Source organism: Macadamia integrifolia, chromosome 6 (assembly GCF_013358625.1).
Source record: "Macadamia integrifolia cultivar HAES 741 chromosome 6, SCU_Mint_v3, whole genome shotgun sequence".
Lineage (NCBI taxonomy): Eukaryota > Viridiplantae > Streptophyta > Magnoliopsida > Proteales > Proteaceae > Macadamia > Macadamia integrifolia.
Genome location: NC_056562.1, coordinates 37577422 through 37598031, shown reverse-complemented (window position 1 = coordinate 37598031; position 20610 = coordinate 37577422). Strand labels below are relative to the sequence as shown.

At 37.2% G+C, this 20610-nt stretch overlaps 1 protein-coding gene and 1 long non-coding RNA gene across 3 annotated transcripts; one reads left to right on the top strand and one right to left on the bottom strand.

The window, feature by feature from the left end:
* The first annotated feature begins 1490 nt into the window (after window positions 1-1490).
* Window positions 1491-10814, top strand: LOC122080706 (vesicle transport protein SFT2B). Of its 2 annotated transcripts, none has more exons than XM_042647525.1 (6): window positions 1491-2010; window positions 2112-2165; window positions 5983-6056; window positions 6820-6937; window positions 8774-8832; window positions 10251-10385. In XM_042647525.1, the coding sequence occupies exons 1-6, from the start codon at window positions 1789-1791 to the stop codon at window positions 10264-10266; spliced, it is 543 nt and encodes a 180-aa protein (XP_042503459.1). In that variant the 5' UTR covers window positions 1491-1788; the 3' UTR covers window positions 10267-10385. The 2 variants fall into 2 exon arrangements, with proteins under 2 accessions (XP_042503459.1, XP_042503458.1); XM_042647524.1 differs by having other exon boundaries at window positions 1504-2010; window positions 10322-10814.
* Window positions 10815-17073: 6259 nt separating this feature from the next.
* On the bottom strand, window positions 17074-19615 carry LOC122081112. The gene is made up of 3 exons (XR_006141007.1): window positions 19533-19615; window positions 18476-18547; window positions 17074-17266 (listed from the first exon to the last, which is right to left on the bottom strand). It is a non-coding gene; the product is annotated as an uncharacterized LOC122081112 (long non-coding RNA).
* Between the last annotated feature and the right edge of the window lie 995 nt (window positions 19616-20610).

The following is a 20610-nucleotide window of genomic DNA, read 5'->3' as shown; positions in this document are numbered from 1 at the left end:
CTCCTGTCGTGATCCTGTTAGTAATAAAAAATGATGCTCCATGGTAGTGATCATAGTCCTAGACCAAAGCCACCATACGACAAATAATGCTTCTGTAAGATCAACAAACAATAGTGGGACGTACCAACTCGAATTCACAACCAGCCGACCCAAGCAATGATGGGGAAGGGCTTCCTTCCTCTGGGCTACTAGCCCTGTTGGTCTATTGTAGCCACTTCTTGCATCTATCTTTGTAACATGTATATATTCGGCCATTTTTTTGTTTTTTTCTTTGTTTTTTTTTGTTTTTTTGTTTTTTTTTGTTTTTTTTGTTTTTTTTGTTTTTTTTGTTTTTTTTTGTTTTTTTTGTTTTTTTTGTTTTTTCTGTTTTTTGGAATTCAACCAACATGAACTACATAATTCTCCTTGATTTTAAAAAATTGTGAATTTGATACTTAGTTTGATTGTCGAGTTTGATGTTGACGAACAATCAGGAAGGCACTTTCAGACGGATGAAATTTCAAAATTTGTTAATATTACATAACAATGTCAAAGGAATGACCTAATGTGCATGTGAACCATATGTTCTTGAAGATGGCACATTAAGATCATAACTATATGCAATGTTGTTATAAATGCCCTACGATTGAGGATCATTGAAAATCATTTATGTGGGGTTTCAACCACAAGTCGGATGAGTTTCATGGAGTTCGTGATAGTTATTTTCATTTATATGTGGTTTCAACTAAGTTGGATGAGTTTCATGGAGTTTGTGATAGTTATTTTCAACAAGGTAGTTGTGATCAACCGCTTAAGGATAACTAGCCACAATACATTGTGTTTGATAGTACAAAAGGCATATTGCTATGGCTTATGATCCTATCCATAGTAGTAATTTATTTAATTCTACATAGGTAAAGATTTTTTATAACTTTTTGGATATTTTACTTCAATATGAAGCCACAGTCTGTCTCTCTCCTCCCCCATGCGAAATGACCTATACAAGTAGATGAGAGAGACAAAGTATGCAATTGCGGTGGAGGTTGCACTCCTTCACACAAACACTCCCATTTTTTAGAATATGGACATTTTCTATCTCCACATGGTCGGTTGATACATTCAACGAACTTAGTTATGTTTTCTAAAATGGTGTTCCCAAATATATAAATAATGAAAATTTATGTAATTTTGGTGTAAACGTACAAACAGAACAAATACTCCTATTATAGTGCATTACATACATGTTTATATTTTTCTTAGTGCCAAAAGTAATTTTTTTCCATATTTTACCATGCAACATTTGGAGACTGAAAAATATTCCAAATGAATAGAAAAAAATAGAAAGTATTTCTGCATAAAAAATACTCATTTGGAATAGAATCATAATCATTGCCATACAATGCTGATGCTCCAAGAGGGCGTCCAAGGCACTTAGATCCTCTCTATAGGTAATCACCCCAAAGATGGTCCCACACGTCAAGGGAGGGGATTCGGACTCGTGGAAAGGCAGTGGCAAGCAGGGATCTACATGAATTAATCAGTTATCTAATCGGATCGAATAATTATTTTCCAGATTAGTCGAACTTGAATCCAAATACCCTATGACCCGAAACAAATATGAAAACCTAAACGGATATGGATACGAATTTGAATTCAGATTTCGACTATCCTACATCCCTAATGGCAAATTGGCAACTGGTAGTCTGGTACTCCAGATGCGGTTAGGAAGACTCGAAATCGAGGCCAACGGCCAAGGCCAGCTAGAACGAGACAGGCGCTAACCAACCAAGCGACAACTAACAAGGGTAGATGCATGTCACGACCGGTGGACTCACCGCAAAAAAATTGCCGCACGGCTCGCACCGCAACGATGCGATCAATTTTTTCAATCGAAGTCAGCAATCAGTTAAGAGCAAATTGAAGGGTTATACAATGTGGAAACTCAATCTGCCTTTTCTAGATGGAGACGAAGAGCAAGAAGGGAGCTTGCTTGGTGAATCTGATGGCCTGTGTTCGCTGTCTCCAATGCAGGTTTAGCGATTTCGATACATTAACAGTGATGATTGTTATCTGATTCGGAAGGTTTCGATTTATGCTGTTTTTACTGGTTTTTTGCAATTCTATTTGAGCAGAGAATATATGGATTTGCAGCGTCTCTTGTTGCTGGCCTGGCTTTTATGCTTCTGGTATGTCAATGATGCCCATTAATCATCTTATTTATAAATATGATTTTACTTTTCGTTTTGATTTTGATGAGTTTTCTTGGTTTTGACTATATTGAGCTGTACTGTTTCCGATTAGACAGTTTTGTTTCACCTTCACTCCTTGAGCTTCCAATTGAGTGGCCGTTGGAAAATACTTCGGCTACAAAATTTAATTAATTTAAACTATTAAAATGATTAACCGATAAACCCTCTGGCGATGAGTTTAAATTCTGTTAAAAATTTAGATGAAAGAATCTCAGAGTTAGAAGAGAACGAGAAACTTTGCCCGAGGTAAAAATGCCCATGGCTGATGTATTAAGTCATCTGAGCACATACCGAAAAAGGTTGCAATATGTCATGGTACTTGGACTTTCTAAAGTTGTGTTAAATGGCCAATTGGAAACGCCTAAATATAGCATCATGCCAAAGGATCAAACTGGTTGAGAATCAATAACCATTGAGTTTAGTTGAGGGGTTCTTATCTTTTCACAAATTTACAGTTCCAGGGTTACTTTTCCCCCAATTTGACTAATTTTTTAAATTGTAGTTGGGTTTAGTATTACTTAAACTGCCGATATTCTCCTGGTTTATAAAGTTATGATCAATCTTTAGTGATTTAGCATGTAATGAACAGTGTGACCATCAATAATGTTGGACATTTCTTCAAAGTGTTCATGAACTGTTGGTTCATGAAAGTTGTCTCGAAGGCAGTAATGGTTTGTTGGGTTAACTTAGGAGTTTTGTTGTAGTGGGGCATTCCCTTGCACAACTTGAGAAATTTGCCGAAAGAGTTAGTCGTCGCTTTTTTTTAATGCATATGCAATGTTGTTTTTTCAGCTTCTTGAATCTGTTTCTCAGATCATTTTTTAGGAGAGAAAGAACTTGAGTTACCAAGGAGAATAGATTTAAACTCTTGAGTCTCATAGTTTGGATTGGTTTGTTGTTGGTCATGAGTAAGTTAATGAATATGAGAGATTCACTTGCAAATCCTTTTTCTTCCTTTCTAAGTTTATGCTGAATAGATAAATGGACTGTGAAGTGAAAAATGATCGTCACACAATTCAAAAGTAAAAAATACAAGAAAGCCTTGCTTGTCTCAAGAAGCCTAAACCATTGAAAACTTTAAGACCTGATATTGTAGGAAGAAATTTTTCCAGAAATGACAATGATTGAGCATAAAAGAGACGTTTATGGATCACATCCATAGCATTGAGCTAAAGGATTAGCTGAGTAATGTCAGACCATAAATTCCATGCACACCAATGGAGAGAACATCTCAATTTCGTTTCATGAGCTGAAATGTTGGAGCCGCTTTTGATGAATATAAATGTTTTTTCCCAAATCTTCAGTCAATTGCATAATGATATGAATTAACACAAATCTTTGAGCATGTACCATCACTTGTACTAAATGCCATGTTAAGGTTTCCTTGTTCAGTGCAATCAACTCCTTAAAATTTAGGAACTGCACATGAACTGCAATCACCATTTTGTTTTAAGAAGCATTTGGATGGGCTTTTCCATTTAGTGAGTATGATTTAAACAAGTAGTCAATCAAGATGGAAGATTAAATGTAGATTTATTTATTTATTTTTGTATGTGTGTGTTTTGGGGGGTGGGGGAGGGCTTCGTTTAGGAATTGAGAGGTTTTGCATGCCAATGTATCATTTGGCAATGGAGTTCAATGAGTCAACTTGTTCTTAAGCTTAGCAGTACAACAACAACAACTTAGCCTTTTCCCAACTAAATGGGATCAGCTACATGGATCCGCGAAAGGGTAAAATAAAAGGAAACGAAAACAAAGAAAAAAGGGAAAAAGAATAGAAGAAGAAAGAAAAAGGAAGAAACAAAGCAACACCACAGGAACATCCCAACTACATCAGTTGGCAACATGGATCTTTGCCCTCCAAACAGCTTTGTTTGAAGTCATACTAGAGTCAAGACCTAGCATCTGCATGTCTTTTCTTACAACATCCTCTATGGTCATTTTAGGCATGCCCCTACCTCTTTTTACTCCTTCCATCTGGATCTGGTCACTCCTTCTTACTAGGGCATCCCTAGGTCTCTATTAAACATGGCCATACCACCTTAAACGAGATTCTCGGAGCTTTCTTGAATCGGGACTACTCCCAATCAGCTCTAACTTGGTCATTTCTAACTCTATCTCTCTTAGTTTCAGCACATCCATCTCAACAATATGGCTAAAGTTCGCATGTTTCATGATAAAAATGTAGATGATTGAGCAAGTATCCAAATTCAAGCAAGATCTCTGGTTTGAAAAGTTGAAGTTTCAATTCCCATGATTCTAGGTATGGATGCTTAACGCATTGATGCTATTAGACCTTAGTTGGAATTTCAGATTATTACCATGATAGGTTATTCTATGTTTCATGGGAGTTGTATCTAGAGAGAAAAGCCTGACATTTCCATGATACTAGCCACTCATCTGATTGAACGTAAAAGTCCTGTTTAAATTATCAAGATTAAGTACCAAACTATGCCTTCTAGAAACCTATCTTTGGCAGACTAACTTGATCCATAAGTACAGGACCCATTGTCTTTTATTCCTATATCCATATTCCAAGCATCTTTGGTCAGCAAGCCTTTGGATCACTCTTCCAAATGAATTGTCATCCTCATCTGAAATTCTAAAACCACCAGAATGAATTTTATGTAAATCTTCAACCAGTGGAAAAACATGAACCTATTCCTTTTCCTGTTTCCCGTCTTGATCTAGGGTCAGAAATACTGAAAATGTGGCAGGCATAAAAAAGGAAGGATCAATTGAAGGAATATAGCCAGTTACAATCATTTTCGATCTTCCATCTTCCACCTGCATTTGGATGATTGATCTGATGCATGCAGAGATTTTCAGCCCCCGTTCAGTGCAACCATTGCATTTAACAACATCCCATTCATTTTCTCTTCCAATATCTTTGCTCAAGAAATATTCATACTAAGAAATTGTGGACATATTGAAATTTCTATACCTATGCATTCTTCTTCTAAAGGCAGTTGGAAATCACTCACAAGTGACTAACATCTACCTAAGGTAAACATCCTTAAGCAGAAACACCTCAATTATCTCTTATTGTAGCTTTCTGTCCTCCCATTTTGTAATGAGAAATAACATTTACAATTGAATGCCTATGGTCTCCATGGAGTATAGAAAATTGTTAAAAATTTCTTTTATTTTATTTAACAAAGAAAAAATGAAAAATTGATATTCATAATGTCTAGGTGACACGGCATGGATTCTGTAGCTATCCAGTGTGATGCCTTTCATGGAAATTATATAGGCTCATATAGCACCATTTTGAGGATTTGGGTCGGATTACTCTTAGGCAATACTAATCCAGATAATTATGGACACACTTCCACTGGTGGGATGAGACTATAAAATGTGGAGCATTCTCAGGTTGAAACCATGTCATTTGGGTATTCATATAACATGTTATATAGGAGATCAGATAATCGGTGTTGGCATCTGACAGTGCAGCATATGGAAAGATGAAGTGTCCTTGTTAAACATAATATTATGATTCCTTTTCTAAGTTACCTCGTCCAAGTTTACTGCCAAATTAGTCATTTTTGTTATATTCATGACATAATACTATTGGTAGGACAATTTAATGGAAGTGCTTTGGATATGAAAAATGGTTAAGCTTGTAATAAAGTTCTGATTGGAATTGTTCACATCTAACTGTTTTTTTTTTTTTTGTGGCTGGGGGGGGGGGGGGGATGAATATGTAACTGTTTTTATCTCTTGAACGTTTTCCTTTTGTTCTCTTCTTTTGCAGTCATTGATCGTTTTCGCCAAGCCCATCAAGTTCGCAATAATGTTCAGCTTTGGCAACATATTGGCAGTGGGAAGGTCTGTTGGTACTTGTTGGCTTACTGAGCTGACTTTTGTGCATGTGTCTTGAACTCTTAACTAAATCTTTGAATTATGTGTAATTGGGCACCCACCCCCACAATTTGGTTTGGCTATATATTGGGCAAATTTCAATGTTTTTATGTGAATTAGTCAGGTGACAACCTGTTTGATAGACTTGTCACAAAACTGGTAAGTTTTTATTTAAAGCAGACAAGCAGAACCTGCTGAGTAAGAAATAAAAGACCATCATGTAAGTTGAGTTTGAGTGAATGCCTGGGCTCTGGATTTAAATTTACAAATCCAAACACTCCTATCCTGATGTTTCCAATAAAATCCGACAAGGAGTCCTTGAATCTTTTCCTCCTCTTTGCATAATTGATATTGGTTTCTTATCTCAGAATAGATCTCTACTGGTCTCTCCCCCCCCCCCCCTGCTCCTGAATCGTATGATGCCATGGTCGAAACATTTGTACTTCTACCTTAGAACCACATATGGACTGGAGGCCCAGTGGACCACCCCCCCCCTCCCCTCTTAATAAGCTCCATCAAGGGACATTGTTAGAGTGACTTGGATTGCATACTAGTTGCGGTGTGTCCTCGAGCAGTAGAGCATTTGTCACTTTCTCTTGGAACAGTAAATTTGAATTCATATGATTTGGCCGGAGTTATATTGATTTTAAAGCTTTGCTGGCTGTACTGCCTTATTGCTTTTCCTGTTATGTGAAAAATCAGATTCTGAACATGTATTTCTGTGTGGCAGCACAGCCTTCCTTATTGGGCCAGGACAGCAAATAACAATGATGCTTGATTCTTCTCGCATTTATGCAACAGCTATATATATTGGGAGTGTTCTTCTAGCTCTTATTTCTGCTCTTTGGGTAAGTTTTGATCTACTGATATATGGTAGTTGATGGCTCCTATTAATTTTGAAGCTTGAAGGATAATTACAAACATCGGAAATTTTTTTATTGGGTATGAGTCCAGAAACCGTTGTGAATGTGATAGGGACCCTTGTTGACTTGGTGATATGTAGTATATCTCCTAGGTAAAAGGTCTTATAATATCCTCTATAGCTACTCTTGAATGAGTTCAAAAACCTATTCCCAATTTTTGGATTCCTCAAATTAATAAGTTAGGTGAAAAAAACCCACTAAAAAACCAACTTCTAGTGGAGAGATTCGATTATGTTCAGAGCCTGAGCTTTGTAAAGAACCATCTGTTTTTTTCCCCTCTTGGACTGCTTCTTGAACCAACCCTTGGTCACTTTCAATGCATGGTCTTCTTATCCTGAGATTGGTAGGTGGTCAGCAGTGCCATTATCAAAGGATCAAATAATTGCCGCCCTCCTCAAAATAATCCCCTCTCCAATGTGGGCATTATGACTGGAGTTAATGAGCTTGAAAAATGCCTTCGTGCGAGCTTCTTTTAAGTCTTCTTGGCAAATACTTGTGGATCACCTTCTTCAGGTGCCTGGCAATCCAAGCAACCAAGCAATGCCCATAAGAGCAGTCATGACTGCCTTCATCAAAGGACAAACTATCACACCGCTACCTTCCCAAATAATCCCTTTCCAGGGGATGCAGGGATACCCGGGGAGGTAATGGAGAATCAATCTCAAACCAGGGAAAGAATCAATGGGAGATCAATTGCAACAGGATCAATGATATAGGGACTAACAAATCAATAACAAAATTATTTTTTCCTCCTTTTTTATTCTTTCTTTTGCATAGGAAAGCAAAAAAAAAGGAAAGATATGACTTGGGCAGTTGGGCGTCCATCCTAAGCCTCAATCAGCATCACACCGACCATGCAAAGCCTCTCCCCTCGCAGCTGCATCTCACAAGTAAAAATAGAACAAAGCCATTCCCCCCCCCCCCTCTTTTGTCTAAATTGTTGGGGGTAGGCTCTAAGGCCCTTACAATATATAGAGGATAATAGTACCTCTAGAAAAAGGAAACAACAAAATAGAAAGTGTCTAAGAATAGCCCTACACATGTCGTAAGGCTGCCTTATACAATAAGGAACTAGAAAATATAAACAAAAGAAAATAGTAACTAATAGGATCCTACCACATATGTAGTGAGATAGGTTTCCTTTTTACAACAACGACCTTAGAAAATAAAATTAGAATCAATATCCCCACGCAAGGACTGGCTATCATGTAGTAATGGGCCCCAAACCTGGCCCACGAATTGTACAAGTCCCAGCCACAAAGGCCGGCTCGATATGGGCTAGGCTGGCTGGCCATCTTCTCTTCCTCCTCTCTCAATCTACTTCAAAAGCGTCTTTTCCTTGACTGCTCATCTGCCATAGCAATTTGGGGAAGATCATTTGTTCTTCCCGTTATTCCTGTTCTTCTCCTAATTGTTTTCCTTATATTTCCCCTTTCCTTTGTTTAAGACTCCCAATCACCATGATGCTTCTCCATTCTATTTGTATGGCTCAAGCTAGGGCCAATCCGTCGATTAATGTTTTGTAACCTCAAAAGATCTGTCTAAAGGCCTATTCTGGGTCGTATGCCTGACATATGTCCTCCATGAAAACCCAAGATTGGAACTTTTGATGTTTGTTAATGTTTCTTGGTCTTCATGTTAACGTGTATGTGTAATGAATTAATGATCATGAGACTGTATTGTGGCTTCTTTTTCTTTTTTCTGATTATTTTATTTTTGAAGCAAGTAATTGCATCTTTGTTTTCGTTTACTGTCTTACAGATTCATAACGAGGTCTTAACACTACTTGCTATGATAAGTGAGATCTGTGCGCTTATTTGGTAAGTTTCGAATTTCCTGTGAAAGTCATAGTATAAAATAATGGATTAACCTCACTAGTGGGAGACATTTGCAGCTTAGATCTTTTTGGTGCCATATGTTGTAGACACTCATCCGTAGGACCACTGTGTGATCATCCTTGATTTGGAGATCCCCGAGCCCTAAAAGCATACCATAAGATTACCTTGACCATCGAAACAATCTTGAAAGGGAATGTTTATTTGATGATTTGGTTCATTTTAACTCTGAAGTTTGGGGCTTAGTGTTCCAATGTGGGGCACATCAGTCTGAAGACTTAAATTTTCACCAGATCGCAATATGAAGACCAACTACGGATATTTCTTTTTGAAAGCTATGACGAGCTGCTATCCATCTAATCTACCGTGATCAGTACTTTGTTGTACATACTGAGCATCCCGTAACATTCATGTCAGCCGGTTAGAGGATGACAAATGAGTGAATTATAAAGTCATAGATTATAGTTTTTAGAATTTGACTATGGTGGAGTAAGAATTCAATACTCTAAAGTACTTACTGCTGCATTTTGTTGAAATTAAGTGGCTTTAGTGAAGTTATGTTCAGCGTTGTGAAGTTTTTATTACTCAATGGATGGTCTGTTAAATTTCAGGTTACTGAGAAACTGTTCCAATAGCTTCTTGTCATAGCTTTTGCAGAACACAAACTGAAAAAGTGACGATTATTTATTTATTTTTATATATATTTGATTGAGAATACATAATTCCCCCTTTACTTTGTCAAGAAATATTTATTAATAACCAAACTGTCCTAAAACTTTTTTTGTGTTTCATTGAAGTGTTATTTTGCTTGTTCCAACAAATTGCTGACCTAAGGCAACTTCCAACTTAGCAACTAAACACTAAGCAGCAGCATAGAGGGTGTACTTCTCACTGCAGTGAGGTGCAAGTGCAGGTCCAGTGCATTGCCTCTAGGGCATACTAACCCTTGCATATTTCACTGCACATTGGTGATGATGCAGTGCTATGCTTTCATGGATTGCCTTACAATTAGGTCAAACCAACGGTTTTTTCAGATTCACTTTTGGACACTGCCCTCCACCTTTTCTGTGTTAACCATATAGACATTACATATCACACAACAAGGTTGATGATATTTGACTGGCCCAAGCTGTAGGAAATAGTGGCTGACATCCTGTGCGATTACGGCAGAGCAACTTCAAATGTGAAGTTCACATCATTTTCTTGCCTTTGTATCTGGTATTCTATACCCAATCCATATTTAACATCTGCTTTCCAATGAAGCGGGGCCATTTTAGAAGTATGCGGACCATTGGCTATATGACAACTGTGTCTTGAACTAGTGTTTGGCTTGGACCGTTCAACTATTACACGTCTAAGTCATTCATGTATTCTTGAATTTTACTTTGCCCCTTTCACTGCAGCCCTTTTAATACTTGATGGATGGATGCAGTGCTGGATAGTCCTGACCACTCCTATTTTGTGCTGTTTCCAGGTACAGCTTAAGTTACATTCCTTTTGCTCGTAGAATGGTCTCTGAATTGTTCATCCGTTGTTGTGACACTGAGATATAGATGGGGCTCCCTCCTGGACTCGGCCCTCAAATGTGAGATTGACCATCTTGGAGAGTCATGAAGCCTCCAGATTTGACCTTCTTTTGTAGTTTCTTTTTGTGTGCATGAAGGGTGTTATTTGTTTTGACATTGGGCCTTTTGTGGCCTAAGAGGGTGTCTTTGTGTTCCCTATGAGATTGGTTATTGTGAAAGCATTACAGGTGTTCTTGGATTTCTTGATCAGGATCATCATATGTTTACTGTGGGCTCAGACGTTGGTACGCGTGCCTACTTCACCGCAGCTACCATGATCATAGCAATTGTTTGCTTACGTTTGTTTTTGGAATACTTTGGCTCAATTCTCAGTTAGAAGTCTGACTTCCATCTCAAACACTACAATTTAATGAAAATTCTTTGATATTATTATTTGTATAATTTTATTGACTTAATTTTCTCTCTCTAAGGCATATGAAAGTAGTATATCTTCCACTTTGATCAAAATCTGCTCTCCTGGACTGTAAACAGGCATGTCTGTCCTGTGCTTTTGCCTTTGAGATCCTGACATTTCCAGAGGCAGTGAAAATACAGCTATGTTTTGGAGAATCCTGCTATGAACAACTGGGAACCTGGCCCTTGTGGAACCATCGGGATCCTACCGATGCATCACATGACACGTGGTGATAGCTATCATTTTTAGAGTATGCATTGGATGCTTTATCCTATGTGTTTTTTTTACTGATATACTCTTCCATTGCATTTGTATTGGCTTAAGATCCGTTGACTGATTAGGCACTTCTGTGAGTGCAGCTTCATCGGAATGAAACACCATTGAGAAAATGATTATGGAGATGTAAATGTGAGAAAGGTGCTTATTGGAAGGATGATTGAGAAATGAAACATGGGGAGGCAGCTCTGGATGGTATCTAAGATGGTTACAATTTCATGTGGAAGAGGGGTTTGGATATCATGTTAGTTGATGAAAAGTTTTCGAAAAAGGAAACTGGTAGTTGGTATGAAGAGAATTTGAATGTGGGCTGTTACGAGCCCATCTCAGTCACATGCGAAAGGAATTTGGTATGGATTGATATGGTCTTGGATTCCCTCACCTTATAAGTCAATTTAGGGGGTTGAGTTCTCCTAAATTTCTTATCATTGGTAGAAAGGTGGTGTGAAAGGAGGGTGTTTGTGTGACAAATTCCCTAACTTAATAGAATCATTGAAAGAAATAGTACAGATTCATGGAAATACTGTGCCGGTAAGAAGATCCCTGTTACTGTCACAGTAGCATTACCCTATTGAATCTGGATGTTCTCTGTTTTGAGAAGATGTGGACATGTTGGTTCCTTGTCCCCTCAGGCTATCTTAAATGTATGGAATTTAATTAACTTGGTCTAATGTGATTATTGCTTGCCATTTTAGTAATTGTCATTCTCAGGACCATGATGGTCCAACTAACCCTTTTGGAAGGTGCAAAGCTGCTCCCCCGGGACCTAACCCTCATAAGAGCAGAGCAGCTACCAACCACTCTCCCCTTCATTTACGGTGAAGTGACATCATCTTAAGCCACGACATTTGACCTTTTTAATTGGATCAAAGGAAGTAATTTTCGATTTCAAACTCACCTACATACAAAATTTTAAACTCCGAATAGTGGTCGAATTGGTTTTTATCAATTTCGATTTAGATTGGATTTAAATTGGCCAAAATCGATCCCAAAAACCCTAAAAACGACTGCAGATCTGAAACCCAGTGGTTCGATCCCAAAACACCTAGAATTGGTTGCTAATGGCCAGAATCAGGATCAGTCATGATCTATTCTGATCTGATTAGGGTGGTTCGACTACACATGATCGAAGCCGGGTTTTGTCTTAGACTGAGTTGCTCAATTGTTGGTTATATAGGCTACAAACCCTTCCATTCTCCTATGATCCTATTTTATTTTCTTTTCTTGATTTTTAGTTTCTTCCCTAGAATATATAACCATTAGTCCTTAATCTTATTCCGTTGGAGATAGTTTTAGTAAATAAACATTCTTTCTCCTCTTCCCTTTTTAAGTCATTAGAGGAAGGGTTTGGTTAAGCAGTTGCACCCTCTGAAGCTAACCCTAGCCCTCTATGCCAAGAATCAAAATTGATCATTTTATATAGATCAAGTGGACAGTTAAGAGTTAAAACAGATATCGTGTGAAAGCATATATATGTAGGGACAGTTTTCTGAGCAAGCATGAAGGAGCACAATAATAAGGGGGTGACAAAACAGTTTCGTAAATACGGGACAAAAAGGTAATTTAATGTAAATCAGAGGATGCTAGTGTACCAGAACATGCTTAATTAGTTGAAATTATTCGGATTGGTTCTGAGTCCCATTGGCCTAGGCACTAGCTCACTGGACACACAACCAATTCTTCCCCCCAACCACCCCACACACCAAAAAAAAAAAAAAAAAAAAACATTGGTTACATCAAAGTTAATTGTGAGATGGTGATCCTCCAAGGTACTTCAAGAGGTGGTTTGGGTTTTATTTTTAGAGATAAGTTCGGAAGATTGATTAAGGCCATCTCGGTTCCTCAATGCCTAAGTTCAATAATTTAAGGATAGGCATTAGGCCATTAGATCTGCTTTACCTCATGCTTTGGCTTTAGGATATCTACATCTTAAGTAGAATTTGATAGTAAGACTTACTTCAAGACTATGATCAAGTAATGCCTTTAGAGGTGGCGGTAGTAGTCCTGACACTAGGTAACAATGTGCTTTATTTGCTTCCATTTTTGTCACTTATATTTCAAGGGCTCTGAATAGTATTCTAGATGCCCTAGCACGAAATGCCCTAACTAGTCTATCATAGCACGAAATGCCCTAACTAGTCTATCATATGTTTGACAGATTGATTACATTTCATTTTTAGCTTCTTGAGCTTTATGAATCTAAAACTAATTATTGTACATATTTATCACCATCAGCAAATTTTCTCATTACAAAATAAAAGAAAAGTTTTCTTTATTTTTTTTACGTAAATTAGACATTACAAATCATTGATGAGACACATCGAAGTCAGATTTTTTTTTTTTAATATTTATTTATTTATTAACCCTTGAAGACTTTCTTTTGATACTAAACTTGTTATAAAGTAAACCCAATCAATTGCCTTTCATAATGCCAATAAATTGCTTCTTTTTTTTTTTTTTATAAATTTATTTATTTTTATTTCGTTTCCTTAGTCTTTGTTGTTGACTCTTTGACCTTGAGGAAAAATAATAAAGTCTATTAATATAATAAGCCATAATGTAAATTTTCCAGCTACCACGTTTTCTTGTCACCATCGTCTATTTTGGATAAAATATTATTATAAAGAGAAAATATCGTGGGGACCACATGTGAAAACTGCATTTGCTCTTTCTTCCATCTTTATTTATACGTCTACCATGAAAGAGACCTCACAATATTTACGAACATAAAAACAGACCTCACAATTTTTTGATTCTTTTCTTTATTTTGCATGGTTGAGCATTGTGAAAGAAATCGGATCGAATTGATTGTTTTGATTGGACCGATATTAACTGAGATAATTTCTCAATTTTGATCAATTCGATATTAATCAACTGCTAAGGTATAAGGGTAAAAAGATTTAAAACATCAATTTTTTTTTCTTTTTATTAACAGAAAAAAAAAAGACATGCAAATCTATTTAATCTAATCTGATCTCAAGTGATACGAATCCGCTGCTAAAAATCTAAGGGTAAAATGATTCAAAATATCAAAATTTTTTAAAAGAGACAAATTTGTTTGATGCAATCCAATCTCGAGTTTTAAACTACCTTGATTAAAATTGATAGAATCCACCTAGGGTTTCTCAGGTTTGAATCTCGTACTCTTCACTTTTTCTTCCCATCACTGGTTGAGGAATTAGATTAGATTAGTTTGAGTCAATCGGATATCTCAATTTTTAAAAGATAATAAATTGAAAATTCGATCTTTTAATAACAATCATGGGTATTCCAATCTGATATGAGATCAAGATTCCAGTATCTTAAATGCTTCCCTAATAATGGTTTGAATAGAATAAAAAATAAAGTCTTAGTTTGTTGAAAGCCGAACCTGAATTTTAACGTTTTAACTAGCTAGGTTCGGAACACCAGGTGGGGTTTATTTGGGAGGGACTAATTAAGAGTGTTGTTGGTAGGGTATCTCTGGCTTTATGGTTGTGGATTCTGGAACCATTTAATTGGTTGTCACATCATTAACTTGAGATTCATAAAAGAAAGGATACTACACTTCTAATTTCTTGTGGTAGGTAACGTGGGAATTGGAAATGGGATCAATCAATCATCACTCTACCTACCACAGCCAAACCTAAGATTATACCTACCAGGAAGAAAGAGAGATCTCACTCTCACTCCCACTCTCCCTCACTTACCGCATACCTATAAATTGAAGCTTTTGTGCGTGGTGGACCTGGTGGCTGATAAGGTTAGGGAAATTCAATGCATGCCCTCTTCACATGATCCACATTCGTTGAATTTTGATGCAGGATTGTCTATGAAATGATGGTAGATTTTAATGGAGTTCGCAATTTTAATACTGTCAATAGAAAGTCAATTAAAAAGTTTTTCCTTTTCCTTTTTCTTTTGAGCCTAAAAGTAGTTTTGTTATCTTATATCGGAAAATGGAATAAAGTGTTTTCATGCATTTATGGTATTTTTTTTTTTCATATATATTTTTTTAAATAAAATATAAATATATATATATATATATATATAAATAATTGACGGAATGACAAAAGATAGTTCAAGTTTCGTTAAAAAAAAAAAGTGATATTTTGACACAAAAATTAAAATTTCCGTTTTTGACAAGCAATATCGTTTTTGGAATAGAAATGTTACCAAATGCAACCTAAGTAATCATTCAGTTTCAAAAGCGATGTTTTATGTCTAAAACATAATTTTTAGTTTCTACGTCGAAATGTTGTTTAAAAAAAAAAAAGTGTTTGGTGAATCTGTTTTAGAAACTATTACCCTAGTTTTCATTTTTTTTGGTATTTGGAATGAAACGAAAATAACGGAATAAGGTTTTGTTGTTCCATCATTTTGTGTTTCTAACTTTTTTCTCACCTCTTCGTAAAAAATAATAATAATAACAATAATAAATTGACATTAAACGTTTTATTCTGTTTTCTTCTTCTTCTTCTTCTTTTTTTTTTTTTTTTTTTTTTTTTTTTATTCCCATAGAATGGAAAAATGCCTAACATTTTTTCTAGATGACTACCAAACACAGTTAAGTAGTCATTCAGTTTAAAAAATGATATTTGGTGTCAAAAACATAATTTTCAGTTTCTGTATCAAAATGTCATAAAAAAAAAATGGTGTTGGTGAATCTATTTCAGGAGCGATTACCTTAGTCATTCATTTTTCTTTTTGTATTTGGAACGAAATCGAAATGACAGAACAAGGTTTCATGGTTCTATCATTTTGCGTTTTTAGTTCTTTTTTTTCCTTAAAAAAAATCAAGTTGACACCAAACATTTTATTCTTTTTTTTTTTTTTTTTTTTTGTTCCTATAGAATGAATAAACATCAGAAACATTTTTCTAGATAACTACCAAACACAACCGTATTATATCTTTAAATGGCAAAAAAACCTACCGATATGATACAAGAAATTTAGAAATTTTGTTATAGACAAGCGCTCTATTGCTTTGACAACCACCACCATGCCAAAGACACCTAATCAAACCCATCATATTTGAGAAGAACATGATACTTGGGTTCATGCACGAAGTTTAATTAACCGTCCATGTTCTTAATGATTCATCTAATCCTTTTTCAAGGCCTACACTTCTCCCAAGCTCCTACCAATGAAATATGGGATTTTGGCAAGTTTAAAGTAGTCTTGTAAGTCTTGACTTTTTTTGTTCAGAAACCTTGTAAATCTTGACATTTGGCTTACAAAAGATTCTCCACAGCAAATCAAATATAAAAAAACTCAAGTCAATTCACAGATGATGGCTATGAAGTAGGAACCACTGCCATGGAAACCTTCACTTCTATGTATGACGAACATTGATTTAATGATATCTATATAGTATTCAAACTTAATTATTAGGAGCTTGAATAAAGTAGTACATTATTTGGCCTATAAAGCCAGATCAGACATGTGATACACCAACAATTATGTTTGAAGGAAAAGAGTTTCCCACAATTCTACTATAGTATCATCCTTTCACATGATTTCCTTTATTTGTTTTTTCTCTCTTATTTTGATCATGTGGGTCCTATGTGGATTATATAATTATTTACGTCGCTATTGATGTGGTATGAAAGATTCTCACCATATAGCATCAGGAGAACCCTTCCCTTATGTCTAAATAGTTTGATAGAGGTAGATAATGGATGATGTCGCAACTACAATGAGTAGTGATTAGAAATTTAGATGCTTAATTATCACCCTCCAGAATATTAAAACTAGATAGGAGTTATAAGTAGGGTTTTAAGTATCATTAGCATTATAAATAATTATTTTGCACTCTATGTCACACCCCGCCTCCTCTAGACCAAGGTATGTGACACTGGATACCCATATCCAGTCAGCCTCACCCTCCAGGATCACAAATTCAGTACCCCAATCCGTAAATGCCCCAAAATCACAACTAAAATTAGAGTACACGTATAAGATTTGTAAACTTTACTCTACTACTAGTGATTCACTAAATGATAATTACTATATACCAAAATTCATTTGAATTATGATCCTAGGTATTACAAGATTATAAATAATATATAAGGGTAAATAACTGACAATAAGAAAGTGATGTCTATCAACACGGTGTCTCACGGACACAAGCCTTACCATTGCCATCGAAGTCCTAAGCCTGCCTCTGCACTAGTTCCACCTTCTAAAAAGGTTGCAACAAAAGGGGTGAGTTTCTACGAAGCCCAGTGAGGGGTACACACACACATCCATGCATCCACAACAATCAATAAAATAGAAACAAGTATAAATGCTCACCCACAACAATATTAATGCAGTTAGATGAATGCAATTAGACGAATGAAATGACATGATCTGGTTTTAGCAAATAATTATAAGCAACAATTTCTAAGTCCAAAGGGGTATAAGTGCTACTGCAATATAGGTGTTATCCCAAGTCATGAATGTACGTTATTAGTCCTCAGGGATACAAGCTAGTTGCGAGTCAAGAGTATGCCGATTCCGAAACCACATCATTACCTGACAAACCCTTATTAATAACCCTCTCATAATACCACTACATCAAATCCAACATCGCATGTAGGGTATACCTGTCACCGAATCAAACATCGCGTGGAGGTCTGTCCTGACATTGGCATCTATGCACCTCAGTCACCGAAAATCGTCCCCAACCATGGAACGTCGGACGAATGATTAGCCAATACGTAAACCCCCATTGGCAAGGATTGTAGCACCAAGGTGGTTATCATAGCCCAATGCATTTTAATATGTCACAACACATTTCAATCATACTGACACACACTCACCCTGAGCATGCAGTGCCACCGACATCAACCGTTGGCCACCCTGCACCCCGGCCTCTACACACACAATCACCCTGAGCATACAGTGTTGCTGGCACCAACCGTTTTTCACCTTACACCCCAGTCTCACACACACACACACATACACCCACCCTGAGCATGCAGTGCCGTCGGCATCAACCATTGGCCACCCTGCACCCTAGTCACACACACACACACACATACACCCACCTTGAACATGCAGTGCCACCAGCACCAACCGTTGGCCACCTTGCACCCTAGTCACACACATACACACTCACACTCACCCTGAACATGCAGTGCTGTCGACACCAACTGTTGACCACCCTGCACCCCAGTCACACATATACACACACACTCACCCTGAGCATGTAGTGCCGTCAGCACCAATCGTTGGCCACCCTGCATCCCAGTCACACACACACACACATGCACAATCATAATCCACATTCTCATGCCACATCAACATTTCCCACAAAGAACGAGATAATAATATGCAAAATGACATGATTCACTCACATATGCGATATGATGCAAGCATTCCATAAAAACATATAAAATCCCCTCACCTCGAGTTCTAGATGACGGTAGATAGTTGATAGTTTCGTGTTGCATGCTCCTGTGACTTCTCGGTTCCACTCCTAGGACACATAATGTTTTTAGGTTGTTCGGTTATTCAAAGAGGAGTAGGACACTAGGGCTTGTGCCCTAATAAAAAGATTAAAAATTAGCTTTAAAATGGTTCACCGGTGGATGATTACCTGTGGATGATCATCCATCGGTGAGTTCACCGGTGGATAAATCCGAAAGGAATGCACATTCTACAATATTTTCACTAGTGGATGGTCCTTGCCTTCAACGGCTGGCCGGTGACCATCGGCTGATGAAGCTAAATCGGGGTTTTCTTGCCCAGATCAGCCCTATAGGCCCTGTGGCCCCTGTGTATGATGGTCGGAGTGCATGTTGTTCAGTGGGGTGTCATTTTTCAATTCTATTCTTTCTCTTTTATCTTTTACATAGTTTATAGCTTAGGTTTTTGTGATTTTTAAAGTGGGTTTATATGTGGGGCACTCACACACACCACACCTAGCTTAGGTTTAGTGTAGTTGTTGAATTTAGTTTAATATAACATCACACTATGGATTTTAAAAGGGAAATTGTAGAGGGTTTGAGTAGAACACTTGTTTAGGATTTAGTTACCCCAATTTTTAGGGTTTTGGATTGGGGTTTCATAGGGATTATCCTTAGACTCAATTGTGACAATTCTAACCTTAGTTCAGGTGCAAGACATATTTTCCCCAACTTAGGATTAAATTAGGATGTTAGGTCATAGAGGATTTGGACAAATTCCCAAATCCTAGGGTTTTGGGTTGCCAAATTTTGGGGCTTTTCATATGGGAGGCTTCCCACATTCAGTGTGAGTGTTTAACTTGCTTGATTAGGTCCCTCACATCAAAATCCCCCATTCAGTTTGTAGATTGGGTATGTGGGTAAAGGGATTTTGATTAGGATTTTCCCTAACCTAGCCTAGGTCAAGAATGAGGTAGAGAGAGAGAGAGAGAGAGAGAGAGAGAGAGAGAGAGAGAGAGAGAGAGAATTATCTAAATGGTAGAGAGAGGAACTTACTTTCAATGGTAGGTGCTCCCTTTGCTTCCCTCTTCTTCATCCTCCCTTGCCTTCCTTCTCCTCCTCCTTCTTTCTCCCTTTCCTTGTTTCTATGTTGGTAGGAGAAGAAATGAATGGTAAGAGTCTTATTTATAGCCACTAAAGTCCCACTAAGGGCTGTTTGGGGAATTAATGGGTTTTTATCCAATATCGAGTTATTCCTTTATTCGGCACTAATGGGCCCACCTTAGGGTGTCCGGATATATTAATCTATTCCCCAATAGGTTGTCCCAACTATTGGGGGTGGTTTGCTGTGCACGGGTGAGAAGACCCAGGTCCCACGGTAAAATAATCCGATTTCGACCAGTATTTTCACCGGAGGGTGTTCACCGGTGGATGCTTCATCAGTCGGTGAAAGCTGAACTGGTCACCCTTGTGAGGAAATGGTCCTTAAGTTGAGTGGGGTCATCTTAAGGTGTTTTCGGTGTGTGGGCTCCACCTCTTGGTATATTTCACTAATAAGGTTCGGAGAAATTCTCTTCAATGGTAAAGTACATACCTTAACTCCTTCAATGGTTTGTAGTCCTTCCATGTAATGAGCCGGACAAATCCATAAGTTACTAGTGGTTGTCATCTGGTTGCATCACCCATGTACAGAGTTGAAATTAACCCGGGTTTTTGGGCATGGGTATAACACTCTACCAATGCCTGAAGTGAAAATCCATTAATCAATTTTCTATTATTTTATATCAAAAAACCGAGTTTTCCTTCACTCACAGTGAACAAATAATCTTTTCATCCATGTGTTATGGTGGTTGGATAGGATTCCTAGAATTGTGATAAGGCATTTTTAGACCTTGTAAAATAAGGGGTAAAGGCAATAATGATGAAATTGGATTAGCTCTTTGAATGTGAAGGCTTCACGTTCGTTTCATGTTGATATGCTGACACATGTTCTTTTGCTTTCATAGATGCCCATCCATGTTACAATTAGGAGTGTTTAGAAGAGTATTTGTGGAAGAAAAAAGACATATGGTCATGAAACTGTACTAAAAGCATCACTATTAATGTACTAGTAGGCATTTTTTGGTAACGTTCC